At 44.4% G+C, this 20,881-nt stretch overlaps 2 protein-coding genes across 2 annotated transcripts in view; one reads left to right on the top strand and one right to left on the bottom strand.

The window, feature by feature from the left end:
• Window positions 1-5,980: 5,980 nt before the first annotated feature.
• On the top strand, window positions 5,981-12,405 carry PGRMC1 (progesterone receptor membrane component 1). The gene is made up of 3 exons (XM_004587636.3): window positions 5,981-6,398; window positions 9,515-9,670; window positions 12,298-12,405. Exons 1-3 carry the CDS (start codon window positions 6,074-6,076, stop codon window positions 12,399-12,401), a joined length of 585 nt encoding a protein of 194 aa, XP_004587693.1. The 5' UTR covers window positions 5,981-6,073; the 3' UTR covers window positions 12,402-12,405.
• A 2,836-nt stretch (window positions 12,406-15,241) lies between these two features.
• Window positions 15,242-20,881, bottom strand: part of LOC101535467 (A-kinase anchor protein 17B) — a 39,201-nt gene continuing 33,561 nt past the window's right edge. The window contains exon 7 of the mRNA XM_036497822.2: window positions 15,242-20,844. Coding sequence (XP_036353715.2) covers window positions 19,570-20,844 — 1,275 coding nt within the window. The 3' untranslated portion in view covers window positions 15,242-19,569. The remainder of the gene's footprint in view (window positions 20,845-20,881) is intronic.

Consider the following 20,881-nt stretch of genomic DNA (forward strand, 5'->3'; position numbering starts at 1 on the left):
GAATCTTTGGCTGACCCTAGCAATGGACGTTTTGTTAAGTACCCATCCCCTGTCCAGATCATTTTAATCCTTGCTGGGATCTGAGAAGCAATGGATTCTTAGAGAATCCATTCACCTCCATTTAGCCAATAATGAAGATCATAAGTTGCATGCTATTGTCCTGAAGATGTGAACCTGAGGGCCTTGGACAAGTTCTCAGCTCTACATGATATAATTTAAACACCCCTTTTATGTAGTGTAAATGCATTCATTTATTGTGGCTAGGATTCAGTGTGTTTAAGCAGTGTTGAATAAAAAGTAAGACAATTCTTAAAAAAGAAAAAGAAAAAATTCATTCCCTTCCTTCTTGAACACCTGATGAAAATGATAGCACTCGGTCAAACATCATTTCCTGCAAACAACCTTGTTAGACCACCCCATCTGCCACGTTATGCCCACTTCCCCTTAGCACACATGGATCATGGCCACAACATCTGTCACCTTTTCACTTCCCCACCTCCACCCCAGCTTGCTAGATTTAGAACTCCTTCCTTGAAGGACAAAAACGTTGCACCCCTAGCTCTGCAGCAATCCAGTGTGGCACTGGAATTTGACAAAGGACAGTTGAGTGTTTGGAGGTAGACAGGCTCCTATTGTGTCTCTTTAAAATTTCAGCAATAGGGGCCAGTGTGGTGGCATATTAGGCTAATCCTCCCCCTGCAGCTCTGGCATCCTATATGAGCAACAGTTCATGTCCCGGCTATACCACTTCCCATCCTGCTTATGGCCTGGCAAAGCAATGGAGGATAGCTCAACCTCTTGGGCCCCTGCACCCACATGGGAGACCTAGAAGAAGCTCCTGGTTCCTGGCTTTGGATTGGCTTTGACTGTTGCAAACATCTGGGGAGTGAACCAGGGGAAGGGAGATCGATCTCTGTGTCTTTCTCCCTCTCTCTCCTAACCTCTCTGTAACTCAGCCTTTCAGTCTGAAATTGAAAATGCAGGTCTGTATACTATTAGCCAAGACAAAGTTAGCAACTGTGAGATTTTGTCTTCTACTCTTCAAACTTGTAAAACTGCTTATTGCTTTTTTTTCTAATCATAAAGGTATTGTATTTACTGTATTTGGTATGCTTCTCTCATGGTATGTTTTTTTGGATGTGTGTGTTTAACATAACAAGTTTCCTAGGCAAGTCAATTCCACAGATATTTACTGAGCAACTAACATATATGCCAGGAGCTACTGTGAGAACAAGAGCCACAGTAGTAGAGAAAATAGATGAGAATATCTGGCTCATGTGGTTTATCTTCAAGCTGCAGGAGATTAAAAACATGAGAAATAATATCATGCAGTAGGAAATAGTAAATATAATGGGAAAAAAGAGGCATTGAGGGCCCTGCATGGTACACTAGTGGCTAAAGTCCTCACCTTGCATGTGCTGGGATCCCATATGGGTGCCGGTTCATATCCCAGCAGCCCCACTTCCCATCCATTCTCGTTCCAGACCTGGCTGTTTCAGACATTTAGGGAGTGACTCAGTGAATGGAAGATTGTCTCTCTCAGAAAAGGAGTAAGGAGAGACACTCTCTCTTATGTATCATTCCATAGTGTGTATTCTCTAAACTTAAACATATGGCCTGGCACATTAGCCTAGTAGCTGAAGTCCTCGCCTTGCACATGCCGGGATCCCATATAGGCATTGATTGTAGTCCCAGCAACCCTGCTTTCCATCCAGCTCCCTGCTTGTGGCCTGGGAAAGCAGTCGAGGACGGCCCAAAGCCTTAGGACCATGCACCCACGTGGGAAACCTCAAAGAGGCTCCTGGCTCCTGATTTCGAACCAGCTCAGCTCTGGCCGTTGTATCCACTTAGGGAGTGAATCAATGGACGGAAGATCTTTCTCTCTGTCTCTCCTCCTATCCTTATATTTGATTTTCCAATAAAAATAAATAAATCTTTAAAATTTTTTAAATAGGGGCCTGGCACGATAGCATAGTGGTTAAGGTCCTCGCCTTGAACGCCCCGGGATCCCATATGGGTGCCAGTTCTAATCCCGGTAGCTCCTCTTCCCATCCAGCTCCCTACTTGTGGCCTGGGAAAACAGTCGAGGATGGCCCAGAGCATTGGGACCCTGCACCCACATGGGAGACCTGGAAAGAAGTTCCTGGCTCCTGGCTTCGGATCGGTGCAGCACCAGCCATTGCGGCCTCTTGGGGAGTGAACCATCCGATGGAAGATCTTCCTCTCTGTCTCTCCTCCTCTCTGTACATCTGCCTTTCCAATAAAAATAAATAAATCTTTTTTTAAAATTTAAATATAAATATACCTTTTTAAAACTCCAGCAGGGATTATCTGGCGGAGCTAATGGCTTGTTTTTATTTTACTTTACTTTTTTATTATGTGCTCTCTTTATTACGACAAAATAACCCACTGGTAAAATCTTTATTGTTTAAGTTTTTCCAAGTCTTGTAAAACAAAATGGTTGCGTGTGTATGTTGCCATGCCTGAAAGAATACAAAGCAAACTGCTATTTATGGGCCCTCCTTAAAAACTGTTTTTGTGAGGTGGGGTGGGGTGGTGGTGTGGCTGAGTAGCAGGTTAAGCCCATGAGTGCCGTTGGAGATCTGGCTCTCCACTTCCGATCTGCCTCCCTGCTCATGCGTCTGGGAAAGCAGCAGAAGACGGCCCAGTTCTTGGGCCCCTGAACCTATGTGAGAGATCTGGATGAAGCTCCTGGCTCCCCGCTTCAGCCTGGCCCAGCTTCAGCCTTTGTGGCCATTTGAGGAGTGAACCAAAGGATGGAAGATGTCCCTTTCTCTGTGTGTCTATCTCTGCACATAAAACTACGTTTTTCAATTAAATAAGTCTTTTTTAAAAGATTTATTTTACTTCAAAGTCAGAGTTACACAGAGAGGGAGAGTCACAGAGAAGCATCTGCTGGTTCACTTCCCAAATGTCTGCAATAGCCAGAGCTGGCCCAGCTTAAAGTTGCAAGTCAGGAGCTTCTTCTGGGTGTCCCACATACCAAGGCCTTGGGCCATTGTACGCTGCTTCCCAGGCCATTGGCAAGGAGCTGGATCAGAAATGGAGCAGCTGGGACTTAAGCCAGCACCCATATGAAAAGCTGGCACCACCACTGGAGGATTAGCTTGCTATGCCACCATGCCAGTCCCATAAAACAAGTCTGCCCCAGTTCTGGTCCCCAGCCCTGCCTGGACTGCCCCGGTTCTGGTCCCCCGCTCTGCCTGGACTGCCACGGTTCCGGTCCCCAGCTCTTCCTGGACTGCCCCGGTTCTGGTCCCCGGCCCTGCCTGGACTGCCCCGGTTCTGGTCCCCGGCTCTGCCTGGACTGCCCCAGTTCTGGTCCCCAGCTCTGTACCTCCTAAGTTCTGGTTTCCGGCTTTGCCTGGACCGCCCTGGTTCTGGTCCCCGGCTCTGCCTGGACTGCCACGGTTCTGGTTCCCGGCTCTGCCTGGACCGCCCTGGTTCTGGTCCCCAGCTCTTCCTGGACTGCCCCGGTTCTGGTCCCCGGCCCTGCCTGGACTGCCCCGGTTCTGGTCCCCGGCTCTGCCTGGACTGCCCCAGTTCTGGTCCCCAGCTCTGTACCTCCTAAGTTCTGGTTTCCGGCTTTGCCTGGACCGCCCTGGTTCTGGTCCCCAGCTCTTCCTGGACTGCCCTGGTTCTGGTCCCCGGCTCTGCCTGGACTGCCACGGTTCTGGTTCCCGGCTCTTCCTGGACTGCCACGGTTCTGGTCCCCAGCTCTTCCTGGACTGCCACAGTTCCGGTCCCCAGCTCTTCCTGGACTGCCACGGTTCTGGTCCCCCGCTCTGCCTGGACTGCCACAGTTCTGGTCCCCCGCTCTGCCTGGACCGCCCTGGTTCTGGTCCCCAGCTCTTCCTGGACTGCCACAGTTCTGGTCCCCAGCTCTTCCTGGACTGCCCCGGTTCTGGTCCCCAGTTCTGCTCCTCATTCCAGCTTCGTATTACTGTCCACCCTGAGTGGCAGCAGGTGATGGCTCAAGGACATGAGTCCCAGTCACTTTCGCGAGGAATCTGAGTTGTGTTCAGGGCTTTCAGTTTCAGCCTTGATTCAGCCCTGCTTGTTGTGGGCAACTGGAGAGTGAACCAATGGATGGAACACCTCTCTCTGTCTCTCTCTCTCTCTCTCTCTCTATCCTCCCTCTCTCAAATAAATAAGATTTAAAATTTTTACAGAGACTTCTAAAACAAGTGGATTTCTAGAAGTGGGATAAGTGGGTAGGAGAGACATGCATGAATAACAAAAGGTTATACCATTTCCCACTGCTCCTAACAGCATCATCAACAAGCTGATGTCTTGCTGCTTTTCTCTTTAGAACTAGGGAGATCACTTTCCATATGCTGTTCACCTTTGATACACCCTCTTTCATAAAGGTTTTGTTCATTTCCCAAGTAGAATCTTTCAGATTTTGTTAATGTAATTGGCTTCTTAAAAGGATACCAACCCTTTGTCTTATTAGTTGCAAATAAAAGTATTTTTCAAACTCTAATTAGTTTGTGAAAGTCTCTTGCTTACTTAAAAAAAAAAAGGTTCGTTAGAGCAACTGCAGCAGGGAGCCACAGGTTCAGCCTGTTTCACCGTGATTAGATTGAAGAGGTTTGACAAAAGATCTACGGGGGCCATTTCAGCTCATCTAAATTTAGCTCTGTTAAAAAAAAATGTGTGGGCTTGATATAAAGATTGTTGGGCTCATTACACTTTAAAATGATTTAAAAAGCTGGGGGTGGGGTGAGCAGGGCAGGAATGGAAGCAGTTTTTGCCAGAAATTTTTAGAAATCTGAGGTAAAAAGGCAGTCTCTGCTTCACTCTTGCCTGTTGGGTGGGGGAGTTAAGCCATGTGCAAGGGAACCGAATTTTTGATGGAAAACTACTGCTCTGGGCTTGGCTTTAATTATCTCCCTTCTCTGTACCCTTTCTTCCCCTCTGCTCCTACTGCCACAATAAAAACGGGGCCGCCAAATTAGGATTCTGAAGGACCCTGACAACTCTTGCTCATGTGTAGTTAGCAAGCACCTAAAAGGCAAGGAGACACCTAGGAAAGCAAGCCATCTGGAAGCTTATGGTCCTTGCAAACTGCTGCCTTGGTCTCGAACCCAGCTCGGGGCGTTGTGACTGCCAAGGGTACCCCAACAGACTTCCAATATAAGGAAGTTGCCAAAGAAAGTTTGGTTATTTCTCTGCAATGGGGGATGGGAATGGGGGTTATGGGGATGAGAAAAGTGCAACAAGAGAACTCTGCTGGCTGATATCTTAGTGACTAAGCAAATCAGTGATTGCAAAATAGTTTATCTTCTGAGAACGCACATTAAGTAAATCCTCTGATCCAAGCTGTTTGCGCAGAAATTGGGAGGATTTGTCAAGACAGGCATGTGCCTGTCTTGATCCCGTGGGTGTCGCAGGGAGAACTGGGTCATGGACATCCAAGGCAAGTGAATGGAAATCCCGGGGGTGGAAGACGGAGTTCAAGAAATGAGACTCCTGTTCCCTTGGACAGTTTCTGGGTCCTGGGGAGATGGCTGGAGATAAGTGAGGGGCTGCCAAACCTGAGGTGGGGCGCGGGGTTGGGGGGGGGGACTCCTGAAACAACAGAAATGTAAGGGGTGCTTCGCACATCAGGTGGAGAAGGGGTCCTTAGACAGCACTCCCCCAGAGCCAAGGCCCACCCAGCGTGTCGTTGGGCCAGGAGCAACAAGGGGTGCTCATGAGGCCTGCGTGCTGCGTCATGAGAAGTTACATTGTGGCGTGAGGCCGGCGCGGGGAGTTGGGTGCGGTAGAACCGAGGGCTGGACTGGTTGACATCGAAACGGGAGGCAGGCTGGGGAATGAGAAGCAAGAGCGCGGGGTTCTGTGGGGGGCCTGAGCCGAACCGGGCCCCACGCGCCGGGGCGGGGCGTGAGGTGGCCGCGGGGAGGCGGGGCGGCAGGCTCCGCCTCCTCCCTGGTTAAAGTTCTCCTCCGCCACCGAGCTCCGCGCGCCACTAGCTCGCGGAGAGGGAGGGGAAAGCAGCGAGTTCCGGAGCTCTGTCTCGCCTAGCCCAACCTTAGCTCCAGAGATCATGGCTGCCGAGGATGTGGTAGCGACGGGCGCCGATCTGAACGAACTGGAAGGCGGCGGGTTGCTGCACGAGATTTTCACGTCGCCGCTCAACCTGCTGCTGCTTGGCCTCTGCATCTTCCTGCTCTACAAGATCGTGCGCGGGGACCAGCCCGGGAACAGCGACGGCGACGACGACGAGCCGCCCCCGCTGCCCCGCCTTAAGCGGCGCGACTTCACCCCTGCTGAGCTGCGGCGTTTCGACGGCGTCCAGGACCCGCGTATACTCATGGCCATCAATGGCAAGGTGTTCGACGTGACCAAGGGCCGCAAGTTCTATGGACCCGGTACGGTGCCCAGAGGGTGTGTGTGTGTCTGTGTGTGTGCGGGGGTGCGGCACGGAGACAAAAGAAGAGGGCCCCAGCGTAGTGCTGTGCTTGGGGAGAGGCGAGGAGGGAGCGGGGAGCCCATGAGTGGGGAAAGCAATGGCGGTGAGCCAAGGAAGGCTGGCGGGCAGAGAGCCGGGAGCTCTGGAAGCCGGGTGGTGCTGGCGGAGTGACTCCTCACGCAGGCGGGGGCCCAGAGGCACTCTCGAGGGGCTGCGGGCCAGTGGAGGGCGGGGGCAGCGGGAGGGACACAGATCCGGGCCCGTGCTGCCAACGTTGTGATTGGGAGGGAGGGAAAAAAAAGGCTAAGACGCTTAAAGGGGGGCGGGGGAGGTGGGACCGTGAAGCTTCTATGGGTTGGGGACATATCAGAGTGCAGGGAACTCGAGGAGTTTTTTCGAGGATAGCAGATTTGCTGGATCTTGGAAGGAGGAGTTGGTGTCTGTTTTGAGAAAGAAAGGAGATCATAGTGAAGAGTGGTGAGTGTGAGTGTGCATGGGCGCACTGTGCAGGCGCACTGTGTGCGTGTGTGGTGTATGGTGGTGAAAGTGTACGCGTGCGTTTGGAATGTGTTAGGTGTGTGCCGAGCTTGTGTTTGGTATGTGTGTGCGCTTGCTGTGTGTGGCTGACCGGGAAAGGCTGAGAGGTGAACTAGGGAGGCTCAGGAAGGGGAAATGGAGCTGGTTCCAGAAAGAAATAAGGGCTGGATACTGTGGACAGTGGCAACGAGGCAAGCTGAAAAGGTAACCACGCATTTAATCTCTAGCAACAGAGGAAAGACTAGAAAGACTAGTCCCACAAATGAAAAATGGATTGTGATATGGGAGGATCCTGAGAAACAAAACGGGTAGCCTACTGGGTAGGAGGATTTTAGGAAAAAAGAACCCGGAGGGAGAATGGGCTAGCAGACTGCGGAGTAATTCTGGGGGTACACTTAAAAGATTTCTCAGACAGGAGGGCTTTTCCAAAACGCTTTGCCTAACATGATCACCTGATACATCTGGGAGCGAATACAGACTCCCGGCTTCTCCCCATAAACATAGATGAGCACTGGCAGAGATGCCAGAATCCCACAGGTGAATCTGTCAAAAGAGTCAGCTTTGGAAACTCTTGCTTTATAGAATTTTCCGAGAGGAAATAGGCATTTCTCTAAGCCTATCCAATCTGGAAACCCAGGGAGGAGAAAGGGTCCAGAGGGGCTGCAAATGCATTGTAACCATGACTGCTTGTACTTTCTCATTCCAGCTAGTCGAAATTAAATATCCTAAGGTCCTGTAAGGCTCTTGCTCACTTAGTTGTTCTTTACAAATAGTTTAAAATGCCTATTTTCCATAGGCATGTACCTGTTAAGATAATTTGAAAACTTTCATTTACGTTACTGATGGCTCAAAATAGTGCACTTAGCTATCAATGAACATAATCATGTTTACTAAGCTGTAAAGTAGTCCAAACATGTGCGTAGGGCATCATCATATGATTGAATGTATTTTGCCAAGTCATTGAGGGATATGTAGGCCTGTGCACAGAACCTAGAACTGGGCGTATGGTGACATGTATTCTAGTCATCACTGGGGGTCACAGGCCAGATGTGTGACCCTGGTGCACAGCATTGTTCTCACTAGGCCCTCGTTTTCCCGCTGAAGGGAAAAAAAAAAAAAAAAACTTGTGGTGAGAGCTTTGATTCTCTGTCCTGCACTATCCTCCAGTCAGCCCATGAATATGTGGTAGCAGTGTGGTGGAAATGCTATTTAATGCTGTAAAGAATCCCTTAAAATGATTTGTTCTAGTGCTTCCTCCTCTCTGGAGACCCTCGTGTAGGCCCTGGAGGTATACCAGTGAGCAAAATGGATATAGACCCCCTGCTCATGCAGCCTTCATTCTAGTGACCGTGCTTCTTAGTGAGTGATATGTGGTCTGCAAAGGCTCAGAATGCTCCCCCTGAAGCTTTTGCTCAGCACTGAGGTTTGTGTCCGCTCTAGCAATCCAGTGACCATACTTTCTGAAATACTGAGTTTCAAACCAGCACATTTTCCCTACACGAACATTGCTGCTACCATTTCCACCACAGGTGTACATTTCCAAAAGATTGATAAAGCTTTTTTTCCCCCCTTTCTTTTGTTGCTTTCTGTAGTGGTTGCTATTCTGTTGTGGTTGCTATTCAGTCTACCTTTTTGGAAACAATATGTTGTTTGAAGTACATTGGATTCTTTTCGTTTACTTGGACAATATTTAAATAAGTGCAAACATCCACTTTAAGTACCTTCAGAATGATTCACTGCTTTCTTAGAAGTTTGGTGTGATAGCATTGGCAATAGCATTCTGAGGTTTACTGAATTATTTTAGGGTATGGATTCAGTTGTTTTTTCCATGAAAATTTTGGCACATGCTCAGTCAGCCTTCAAGGCCAATTCAAAACAGGAAGATGAACCTCACTTCTTCTGTTCCAGCTTGGATTTATTGACACTGAAGGTTATGTAACACGTGGATAGAGTTTTTTGAACTTGATTCTCTGATACCCATGAAATTATCCTGCAGGTGATGTGAGCTAATGTTTAATCAAGTCTTGCAACCTCAAATCTCTATCAGATACCTTTGCCTCATTAAAATGTTTCAGAAAACATTTAGAAGGAAACGTTTTCATGTGCACCTCAGTGTCTGTTGGCTGAAGAATGCTGTAACTCAAGTGCCTAGAGCAGCGCTCGGCTTTAGGTTTGATGTCCTGCAATTAAATTCGAACCATATCTTAGGTCATACCCTGTCACCACCATCACCACCCCACTACCACTTTGGGCGATAACCATTTATGACTTTTTAATGAGCTATTTGGAAATCACAGGAGACTGGTGAAAATGTGTAGTGATTTGATTTGGTTGTTTAAAAGTAATGACAACAGGTCTTTCACTGCCCCTCCCCCCAACATGCTTTCCAAAGTCTCAGTATCATTGGCTTCAGAATGGAATTCTCAAAAAGGGGGCCTTCTAAGATGATGAGTACAAAACCGTTTTTTTCTGTGTGTGATGGAAAGATATTGACTATCTAATGATGAATCGGTCTTTGGTTTTGCTTTCTTTCGGAAGAGGGGCCATATGGGGTCTTTGCCGGAAGAGACGCTTCCAGGGGCCTTGCCACGTTTTGCCTGGATAAGGAAGCCCTGAAGGATGAGTATGATGACCTGTCTGACCTCAATGCTGCCCAGCGGGAGACCCTGAGTGACTGGGACTCGCAGTTCACTTGTAAGCATTTTTTCAATTTGTGCATGGATCAAATTTCTACCAGCAATGGGGATTCGGGGCAGGACAATAGTTATTACTAAGCAGCCTGAAACTTGGGTGCATTTTGATAGGCTCATGAATCTTGGACGGATCGAGTTCACAGCTTGGAGTAATTGCAGTAGTGCTGAGTCACTTGCTATTATTGCATACCACTTTTTAGCTAGACCTCTGTGGAAACTTGACCTTCCCATTTCTGGCGTTTTTACATATTTGAGAAATGCGCAGAGATTCCACACTAGGATTTGGCGTGCTGGGTGTTTAGGGAAAAAGGACAGTAGCCCTCCTGGCTATAGAAGTGGGTTTTCATAAGTCTTCTCTTGTGGAACTCATTGGTTAAAGGCAGCCCACATAGCTGTTGAAGAATAGACTTGTGTTCTATAACACAGCTTCTCTTTGAATTGAATTGAGCCTAACCATAGGCCACATCTACCAATGATGCTTATAATCTGCCCAGCAACGATGGTGTCTGCTGTTTTCAGAAAGGCACAAAAAAACAGACATTCATTGCCAGCTTGTGTTCATGGCCTGAGGTCTTTGAGGTTCTAGAATTAGCATGAGTGGTTAAGTTCCAAACTTAATGTTTATCACTTTTACAATGTTGCATTGCCAAGACCTTGAACAGTAATCTTTCCCAGCTTTTCCCAAACAGTGTATAAGTATCGAGACTATTTCTTGGAGTAAGATTTCATTTAAAATGTTTTTTATTATTATTTACTGTTCTCTACCATTAATATTGCATTCTCTTTTGACTAACTATAGCCAACCATTTTCTTGAGAAATAATGCTGACTTCAGAGAGAGAAAGTTTTTAGTAAATAATTAGCTAGATAGAGCCCTTCTTTTTAGTTTGGATCTCTGGCTCATGAAGTTTAGCTTTCACATGTTTAGGCAAGTCTTTTTACTTAGAAAATGTAATTCAGCTGCTTAATGTAGTCCCCAGTTGTTTGCACCCTATGGATGCGTTGTGATGGCAGCATCTTTTATAGGATATTGGCAAATTGTGACTTTTAGCTTATTTTCTGGAGTTCACCTTTATCAGTGAGAAGAAATGTGTGATCATTTTCTCATGTAAACTGAGGCTAACTCTTAAATGCTGTTGTGACGTGTTAGCCCACACTGAGTCTGCGTGCATTCCCCTTAGGGCAGGTTTCTCAGGTGCCACCTGAGTTTTATTTACTTTGTACTGGCCCAGAGCATGTTAAGGACCTTTGCACTGGGTTCAAACAGGGAAGTTCCACTTGTGTTCCCGATGATTCTTTCACACAAAAGCAGCTCTGGTTACCTGCTTGATCAGCTTGGTTACTCCTCTAATAGTTATGCATATTCATAAAGAAGAAACAGGGCTCTTGGCCTCTGCCATGGAGATGGTGATCCCTGCATTAGCTTAGCTGCAACACTGTGGTGCTGGCTGACTGCATCCCCTTGCAAGTGTGTGCATTCCAGTTTAGATTGCTCTGTTGTCTCCAACATTGTCAGTCTTCCACTGGCTCATTTACTACTCCCTTTCATACCCACAGGCTTTTGCCCATGCTAGGTACAAGCCTCTGTCTCCTGCCATCCTCTTATCCTCCTGCCCTTTACTGGCAAACTTTGAACAAGTTGCCACTGCTTGGTCTCCTCTCTCTGCATCCTTACTCCCTACACTGTGGCTTCCATCATCATGGTTGGATTAAACTCTTTCAGGAGCTTCCAGGAACTTGCTTCTTGGAATATTAATTTCCAACTATGGATTTCCTGTCGTGTGCCCCTCTAGAGTGGCTTGGCTCCCTCTGTAAAGTGTCCATTTTGAGTCCATGGGCTGTCCAATTTTCACTTCATTAATTGGCATTGCCAGTTTTCTTTCAAAGTACATCATTGCCCTGTTTGCCATTCCCGTAAGATCACACCCCGCCCCGCTGGACCTGGCTCCTTCTCACCTGGCTCTGCACACTTGTCTCCCAGTGACCCTGCTGCCACTGGAGTCTGCCCTGGGCACCGCAGTGATCTAGCACTGTTTTACCATGTCATTCATTTCCTCATGAACCTGCATGCACTTTACTCCCTGTGGGATGAGTTCAAACTCCTCAGGCTCACCTTCCAAATATTTCACAATATTTACCCATGCTACCTAGCTAACTTTATCTTCTACTTTTTCTAGATGCCAACTCTGCGTCCTTGGTTTCTTTATTGTTTCCCAGCTAGATTCAGTCTTAAGCTATACATATTTGTACATGGAGTTGTCATATTCTGGAATTTTCTCCCACTCACCAAACTCCTTATATACATTTTCTAACCCTTCTAACTCATCAGCAGGCCTTGCTCTTTTAGGCACTCCCAGCACACAGGCACTTCATTCTGATGTTACCTTGCATGCTCGTTGTTGGATGCTGCTACCTGTTATATTTCTACTTTCCGCACAAAGCTATTATTTTATGTTAGCAAGGACTGTGCTATAAACCACCTTTTTATCTTTCAGGAAGCTTAACACATTACGAAGTGTGTTTAAATCAGCAAAGGATGTTTTCAAATGAGATCAGGTAGTGTTCTTATTTTTTTTTTTTGCCCCCATAATATGAGCATAACCATTTGTCTTCTCTTCTCTACATCCAGTCAAGTATCACCTTGTGGGCAAACTGCTGAAGGAGGGAGAGGAGCCCACGGTGTACTCAGACGATGAAGAACCGAAGGATGAGAATGCTCGCAAAAACGACTAAGGGCTTCAGTAGAAGCATATCTATTTTTGTATTTTGCAGAATCATTTGTAACATCCCAGTCTGTCCTTAAAACATAGTGATTGCAATATTTAGAGAAATTTTAAACTCGCTGTAAATTTTTGAACTAACATCACTAGTGACCATGATACAATTAACTTCTTTCTGAAGCTGCATGGTATGGCTGTGTGTCACGAATGCAGGAAGTGCAGTGCAGTGCCGTGCTGCATATGCTGCTGCTGTTTTCCTTCTGTCTGTAGTTTAAGTACATGCGGGGTTTAAGATTGCTTTCCCTGAGAAACAGGTAAGGCTGCAGTGCTTCCCCAACAGGTAGAACTGTGTCACGTTCAACAGCACTAACAGCAAAGGATCAATGTTTAGTACTGATGTTCTTGAAAGACAGAAAATCCCTTTTTTTCTCATGTGATTTAACTGCATGATTTCTGTTTTATCTACCTCTAAAGCAAATCTGCAGTGTTCCAAAGGCTTTGGGATTGATTAAGAAGAGCTGTCCAGTAACAAAATGAAATCCCACAGCTGGGCTTAGTTGAAAAACAGAACAAAACATAAATACATTTTTATCCACATGTGGATCCACACTCTCACACAGTAATTTCCCAGTTAGGATTACAACAGGATTGCAACATTTGGAAGAAAACTTTGGGGAAAAAAATAAGCTGGCTTGCCTAAAAACCTAAAAACCTAAATATATGAAGAGGATTACAGATCCATATTCCCAATCCTCAAGTTCGTGCTGGGGCAATGGTTATCTGGGCTTTTTCCCTCCCTCCCTCCCTCCCTTCCTTCCTTCCTTCCTTCCTTCCTTCCTTCCTTCCTTCCCGCCTTCCTTCCTTCTTTCCTTCCTTCCTTCCCTCCTTCCTTTCCTTCCTGCCTCCCTGCTTCCTTCCCTTTTTCCTTCCTTCCTTTTTTTAATAACACAATCTGATATGAGAGAAGGGCATCCAGAATGGAAGCAGGTGTTTGACCTAACAGCCTTCATGCACACCTCTGCAAAATGAGGAAATGGTCCATGTCACTAGCCAAGTGGTCTTTAAAGTGTATTCATAAGGTACCAGTTGTTAATGTCATTACAAAACTATAGTCACCACGGAAGTAGTAATCAAGTATGTCTAGACCTGTGCGATCTATCTTTTGGTTAACACTAAACATAGCTTAAGTAGACTACAGTTGTAGGAATTTGTAAAAGTAAAATCTGAACAACTAGTGAAGTTTCAAACTTGTGTAACTGTAGTTAGTCAATTGTATATTATTGTGAACTGTTTAATGGTTTTACCTCAAATCAAAACAAAATGAAGTGCTTTGGTCAGTTAATAAAGTGATTTTGCCCAACAGAGTATGGTGGCTTAATGTTTTAAAACTTTGTCTATGGAACAAATGCAATCATTATACTTTAGCTCAAAATGCAGGATTTCATTTAAAAATAAATGTACCAGTGCCGGCATGATGGCTCAACGGGTTAATCCTTTACTTCCAAGCACCATCCTCCCATATGGACTCTGGTTAATGTCCCAGCTGCTCTGGGCCCAGCACTGTAGCCTTAGTGGCTAAGGTCCTCTTCTTGCATGTGCCAGAATCCCATATGGGCGCTGGTTCTAATTCCGGTGGCCCCACTTCCCATCCAGCTCCCTGCTTGTGGCCTGGGAAAGCAGTTGAGGATGACCCAAAACCTTGGGACCCTGCACCCGCATGGGAGACTTGGAGGAGGCTCCTGGATCCTGGCTTTGGATCAGCTCAGCTCAGCTGTTGGGGTCACTTGGGGAGTGAATCATTGGATGAAAGATCTTGCTCTCTGTCTCTCCTCTTCTTTGTATATCTGCCTTTCTGGTAAAAAATAAATAAATGTTTTTTTTTTTTAAACCCCAGCTGCTCCACTTCCTATCTAGCTCCTTGTTTGTGCCCTGGAAAGGTCGTGGGAGATGGCCCAAAGCCTTGGGACCCTGTACCCACATGTGAGACCCTTAAGAAGCTCCTGGCTCCTGACTTTAGATCAGCTCAACTCTGGTTGTTGTAGCCATTTGGAAAACAAACCAGCAAATGGAAGATTTTTTTCTCTCTGCCTCTCCTTCTCTCTGTAAATCTTTTCAATAAAAATATATTTTTAAAAATTTATTTGCTTTTATTGGAAAGAGTGACAGAAAAAAGAAGGGAAGCAGGAAGAGACAGAGAATCTTGCATCTGCTGATTTTCAAATGGGCACAACATTCAGGGCTTGGCCAGCTGAAATTGGGAGCCTGGAACTCCCATATGGATCTCCCATAATTTTTATGGCAGCAGCCCAAGCACTTGGACCATCTTTTGCTGACTTCCCAGTTACATTACTAGAAGCAGAGCAGCCAAACATGAACCAGCACTCATAAGACATGCCTGTGTTTCAGGTGGTGGCTTAACCCACTACACCACAATGCTGGCCCCCAATATCCTTTTTGAGTGTAGGTTTTTTTGTATTCCACAAGAAGCAAGTCTATAAAGGGACAGACATTCAGAGCTCACACCAAATACCAGCTTGTCCTACTAAGAAATTATTAATTGTTTTTGTGGCCCATCAAATTCTGACTCTTAACCAGAATTTTGTAAGTTGTAAAGGCACAGCGCCCCCTCACCTTGAAGTCTATAGCAAGATTAATAAGAGGTGTTGTCACTGAACACATTGTCATTACCAAGTGCCAAAGAAGAATTTTGTTTGTTGATAATACATTGTCTGATCAGGAAAGTACCAAGAATCCTTATTGGAACAAAGTTAGCTTCATGTCAGATATACAGAGTTGAATATGCAGTCATATAAATGTAGACAACTTATTAGTTCACAAATATTAGTGTTTTGTAATTTTATTGTTGAAATCCACAAGATTTTCTTACAATAGATGTACTCCCTGAACCACCTTTGCAGCTTGAAATCTCATTTGCATGTGAAGATTAAGGCTACTCCTTTTACAAAGTTAAACAGGCTTCTCTGGTGCCAAAAGGAAAATACCCCAAGCTTCATTAGTGCCTCAATCCCAATAGCCTGATTCCTCTCCATTCAGGGCTGAATCAACATTTTGTTGACTACATGCAAAGGGATATTACTGTAAAGCAGGGCTTCACTGGGAAAACTTCTCAAAACCAGTGGCATATGCATAAGCTATGTTATGTAAAAGCTGTCGTTCAAGAACAGAGCTTGCTTGTTGACACCACTGCATGGCCCGAACAGGAGGTGTCAGGTGGACATCTGTGCTTCCTACCTGCTGTCAACCAACCAGCTGCTGAGATGCTTGGTTCTCATTGCTGCCACTTGAGGCTTACAAGCAGCATGCCCTACACGTTCTCAGCATCAGCTTCTCTGTACAATGTAATGTGCCCCTTGCCTCAGAGGGTCAAATTCACGCAAATCTTAGATCCAGGCCACGCATCCATACATCCCTCGCTGTCTCAGAGCTCTTTGAACCCAAAAAACACTGGCTCAGCTCCAAAGTGGCCAGATTTTTCTCTTAGGTAATACAGTACTAGAAACAGTTTTCTGAGAAAAGTCAATTTTTGAATGCTTAAAGACTATGTGGGTGTACAATAGTCTAGCCAACACATGTGATGAATGAACAGACTCAACAGTCACTATGACAATAGTATTTTTAATAGATCTGAAAATTAAATAGGCATTATTTTCTAACAAGGCAAGTGAGAAAAGAAAGGTCAGCAACATTAGTGCAAAGCCGCATACTACAGGTAGACATTTTCCTCCCAGAGTGGAATTATCAGCATTTATTTAAAAATTAACATCCTAAACAGTTTCTGCAACAAAGAAAAATACAATTATTTGGCTCTTATTTCCAAAATTAGCAGGTTACATGGCTTTCTACCTGAGAAATTCCAACAAATGAAACCAAAATACATTGGCAGATACTTAGCTTCTTACAGCACTAGCAGCAGCCTATACAAGGAAAAACATGAAAATACCTATTTATCAAAAAGACAGCTTAAAGTTCAGGCCCTTACATGACACAGAAAAGAGTCAGCAAATACTCCTGCACCACTGAAATTACAGCACAACAAAATAGGCTAATGTGAAGAGAAGATGGTTCCGATATTTTTAATTCTATTCCAATCCTTACTAAGCCATTCAATTGAAAAGTATAGTTGTTCTCTTCCTCCCTTAAGGCCTAAGCAGACAAAGAGATCGACTGTGGTCTAGAATGCATTATCACAAGTCAGCTAGAAAAGCCCAGGGTTGCTCGGAATGTAGACATAAATCCAGTACTCTTACTTTCTGTAGGTCCCACGACAACAGTGAGCAAACAAACAAGACAGAGCTGTTATACAGAAATGACTTAGCACCAGTTATATTATTCAAAAAATTGCACATGCTGTATTTTGCATTTGAGATTTCATATGTTTAGCGAGTGATAAATTGTTTCTATTCCTAAAAACTCCACAACGAAAAGCCACCAAATGACAGAAAAATGATGGTTTTTTTTCCCCAAAAACAAGCATAGCTGCTTTCCATTATAACTCCATAATTTTCTTTGTTCAATGGCATAAAACATGGAACACTAAGGAGGTGGATTTTCATTGGAGGAGAACAATATGCAGTTGTCAGAAAGTTGATCTGACAAAACACAAGCTGTTAGTAGTTTCAAAGGCTACTTTGGAAAACACTACTTTGAATATTAGTAGTCATTGCTAGTCCTCAGAGGAGAAAAGGCACTCGCCCCATGAGCCATTCTTCATTTGACAAGCCAAACCTGGCATGGTCATGAGCTTTAAAGTGGAAATGAGCCAATAAATCATTCATTCATTGGTTCTTACTGACAAATGCAATCTGCTATGTTGCCATCATTTCAGACTTTTTGTGTGTACTAACACACCTTCATTAAAATGTGAATACGAGAGACCCATGAAGCATACCTGTGGCTCTTGGGATAAGTGTAGAGATTTGGGAGCCAGCTTTGTGGCATAGCACATTAAGCCACCATTTGCCGTGCTGGCATCCCATGTCAAAGTGCAGGTTCCAGTCCCAGCTGCTCCACTTCCAATCCAGCTCCCCGCTAATGTGCCTGCGAAAGCAGCAGAGGATAGCTCAAGTGCCTGGCCACTGCCACCCACATGGGAAATCACAATGGAAATCCTGGCTGCTTGTTTCAGCTGGCCAAGAGTGGCTGTTAGGACCACTGAGGGAGTGAACCAGCAGATGGAAACTCTCCCCTTATCTGTTGTTCTTGTTTTTTATTACATAAATAAATGAGTCATTTTTGAAAAAAGGAGATTTACTGTAACCCCTTCAGACACCAGGTTTTTCAAGTAGCTGGTTATGAGCATACATTGTGTGACATCATTCTGGGCAACCACACAGACTGGCGTCTTACCTGGCTCTGCCAGCTGGCACTTATCTGCAAAAAAAAAAAAGCAAATTAAGATGCAAATGAATCATGCTGTGTGAAAAATGTTGCCTTTTACTGCTTTTTTGCACCTTTTGCAGTTTGCAGACAGTTTCTAATTTCATTGATGTCTTCAACTGCCAGGTCAGGTTTAGATAGCTTTGTTGGGGGTGGGGGGAAGATCCCCTACTGCCCCTGAGGTCCTAAATCCAATGTAAGGCAGAATGAATCAGCCTAGCTTTCTATAGATCATGCATTTAAATAAGATGTAAGTCTTTAAGAATCTATAAAACACCTCAATTTAAAAATATTTAAGAAGTCCAAAACAATTAGGTAAAAAGATAAATTGCTTCTGTTAAGAGTTTACAAATCTTGCACATGTATAATTTTTTTTTTTTTTTTTTTTGCAGCTAGAAAACTATGGGCTTTCCCCTCAACTCTTCCTAACTCCATGGCATGATCTGAGGATTAGAGGAGGCACTTGTTCCGGTTGTATAAAAGTCAGTTGGGGGACATTCGGTGACTTTGTACAAACTGTTGTCACCCAACCCTGAGTGAAAAGATTACATAACCTGAAATGGAATACTATCACATACTCTTTTCCCAAGTGCCTTTGTTGGTGCCCCAGGAGCTTTCACTATTTCCTTTTGTAAATCCCACTGCTTATCACTTTCAATCCTGTTGTTTTCCCCTAATGGAAAGACATGGAGTTCTTAAAAAAAAAAAAAAAAAAACCCTGCTAATGGTCCCTTTATCTATTTAAGTCTCAAAAGACAACTTGAACCCCATTTTGAGTTCTTCCAAAACTTTGCCTCTTAAAGGGACAACTCATGGAATACTTGAACATTCCAGCAAGCTGAATTTCTTTCAGGGAGTGATCACAAAACTCACTAATGTCATGAACAAGTCTATATGTTCTAGCTGTCCATATCTCCTCTTATATCTATACTTAATCCTAAATAAAATCAAAATTTGTTGCTGCACATGGCATTTCTGATCAAATCAAATAACATGTAAAAGGACCCTTATCTGTTCTGTGTAGTCATCTTTGAAGATAAATGACACTGAATGATGATATTGTGACAGCTGAAGAGCCATAAAGGGCTATATCAACCCCTCTCAATATTAATCTTCATCACGGCACCAAACTAAAGTTGCAGTTAGACTGTTTAAAAAAAAGTCTGTCCTTAGAACAAGAACTACAAGTGTACTGCTTTACCAAGCTTCAAAATCTGTGTGTTTTGTTTGGAAAGCTTGCCAACACACTTGCAGTCATTTTAATGTACACTTTGGCAAGAGATACAAGATTTTTGCATTTGATCCCGCTAATGCTTTTCAGTGTAGTTCTCTTGCTCCACAGTTTCTAATTACATCACAATTTTTGGTTTTACATTTTCTTCTCGCAAACTGTTTGTTGGTGAATCAGGGTGCTCCTGGTTAAAGTGGTCATCAATAATATTTGCAATAAAATGAAATAGGGTAGTTTTCCCTCGTAAACAACTTCCATAGTCAGTGTGCTCCTGCTTATTATATCTAATATAATAATTGTCAGATTGAGCATGAATTCTTTAGAATTTAACTATTTTTTAAATCTTCTTTTGCATCCTAGTTATATTCTGATTTTCCAAGGAGTCTCTCTTTTGGAAAAATCTCCCAAGTAGAAAGTATTAGCACTTTTTGATGATGTTATTGGCACATGGCAGAATATATAATTTACTTTCTGGGCAAATGTACTAAACTTCCTCCTCTTTCTTGTATTTTCCTCTGATGGATCACTAGAACTGGATTCATGGTAGGATCCTTCATTGAACAAGTAGTGGGGGACTAGCTTTTCTCTTTTTTTGGCTGTTGTTCTTTTCATCTCTAATAAAACTGCTATGGCCCTCAAGCCATGAATATCTAAGTTCATACACAGACCTCTTGCCTGTTGTCCTCAGTTTGTATTTAGAGTACTTTTGCTCACCATCATGTTTCCTCTCAGAATTGAAAATTTGCTCACTTGAACTAGTTGCTTGTTCCCAAGTAATGGCTCCATCAATGTCAAAGGGTCCTCCTTGTGGAGAGCTATGATATGTGGCCACAGACTTGTCTTTGTCCTCTTTGTTTACACTAAGGATTTCACTGAAGCATTCAGAATCACTACTAATTTCCTCCAAAAAATCAGTCAACTGTAATTCTAAGTCTATTGAGTCACGGGATGAGGAAGTTTGGCTTTGCCTTGCAGATGTGGAATCTTCGACCTGGTGGGAGGGAGTCTTTGCTGACAGGTGACTCTTTCCATCAGTTGGGGGCGGCTGATCACCTGCTTCACTGGCTGCATCTTTGTCATCATTTTCTAATCCCTTAGTACAATCTTTGGCATAATCCACTTTTCTTCTCTTTTCCGGCTTAGGCTCAGGATCTTGAGTACATATCTTCAGACAGTCATTGTCTTCTTGAACCTGTACTTGCCCTTCCAGGTTTTGCTTTTGGTTCAAACTGGTTGAATAATGCCCGCGTTTTCTCAAACTGATCTGAAAACCATTTCCCTTAACGTACACATCCCTCTGCCACTGACATGTACTTTCCATGTGACTTGGTTCTAGGTAGACACGGGCATACTTTGGAGTTTGATAATAGTTCAATAGGTAGTTGATAAATTCATCTGTCTCATAGATCTTCTGTTGCCTGCTGCCATCTCTTTCGGATAATCTGGAAGAACAGGATTTACCAGAGCTGTGGTGGTTTTCTTCCTCAAGAGACTGACCTTGTATCATTGAACCCTGCCAGGAATTTTGATCAGAAAACAAATTATGATTGCATCCCTCCATTAATAATTCTGCAGGCCTTTCACTTCCAATTGAATGTTGTACTGTTTTTTTCTCAAAGTGATGGGACGATTTCCGTAAGTGAGTCCCAGTTCTTGTCTTCATTTTTTGCTTGCTTTTACTAGTTGACTTGGCAACTTGATATCCCAGCTTTGCTTCTCGACTTCGAAGATGTTGAGTGTTTGACTGTTTGTTCTCCAGTATTGCCAATGTGTTCCCATGATTAGCTTCAGGGCCTGTAACTTTCTGGGAGTGAAACTGTGTGGTTCCCTTCAAAGAAAAGATTAAAAATCTCACATGAAAAACT

The sequence above is a fragment of the Ochotona princeps genome, chromosome X (genome assembly GCF_030435755.1).
Source record: "Ochotona princeps isolate mOchPri1 chromosome X, mOchPri1.hap1, whole genome shotgun sequence".
Lineage (NCBI taxonomy): Eukaryota > Metazoa > Chordata > Mammalia > Lagomorpha > Ochotonidae > Ochotona > Ochotona princeps.

What these genes read in the sequence shown, in the direction of transcription:
- PGRMC1 (XM_004587636.3), top strand. Translation starts at nt 6,074, where the DNA reads ATGGCTGCCGAGGATGTGGTAGCGACGGGCGCCGATCTGAACGAACTG. An exon ending in CCGCAAGTTCTATGGACCCG is followed by an intron (nt 6,399 to 9,514) that starts GTACGGTGCCCA and finishes TTCTTTCGGAAG; the next exon opens with AGGGGCCATATGGGGTCTTT. An exon ending in CTGGGACTCGCAGTTCACTT is followed by an intron (nt 9,671 to 12,297) that starts GTAAGCATTTTT and finishes CTCTACATCCAG; the next exon opens with TCAAGTATCACCTTGTGGGC.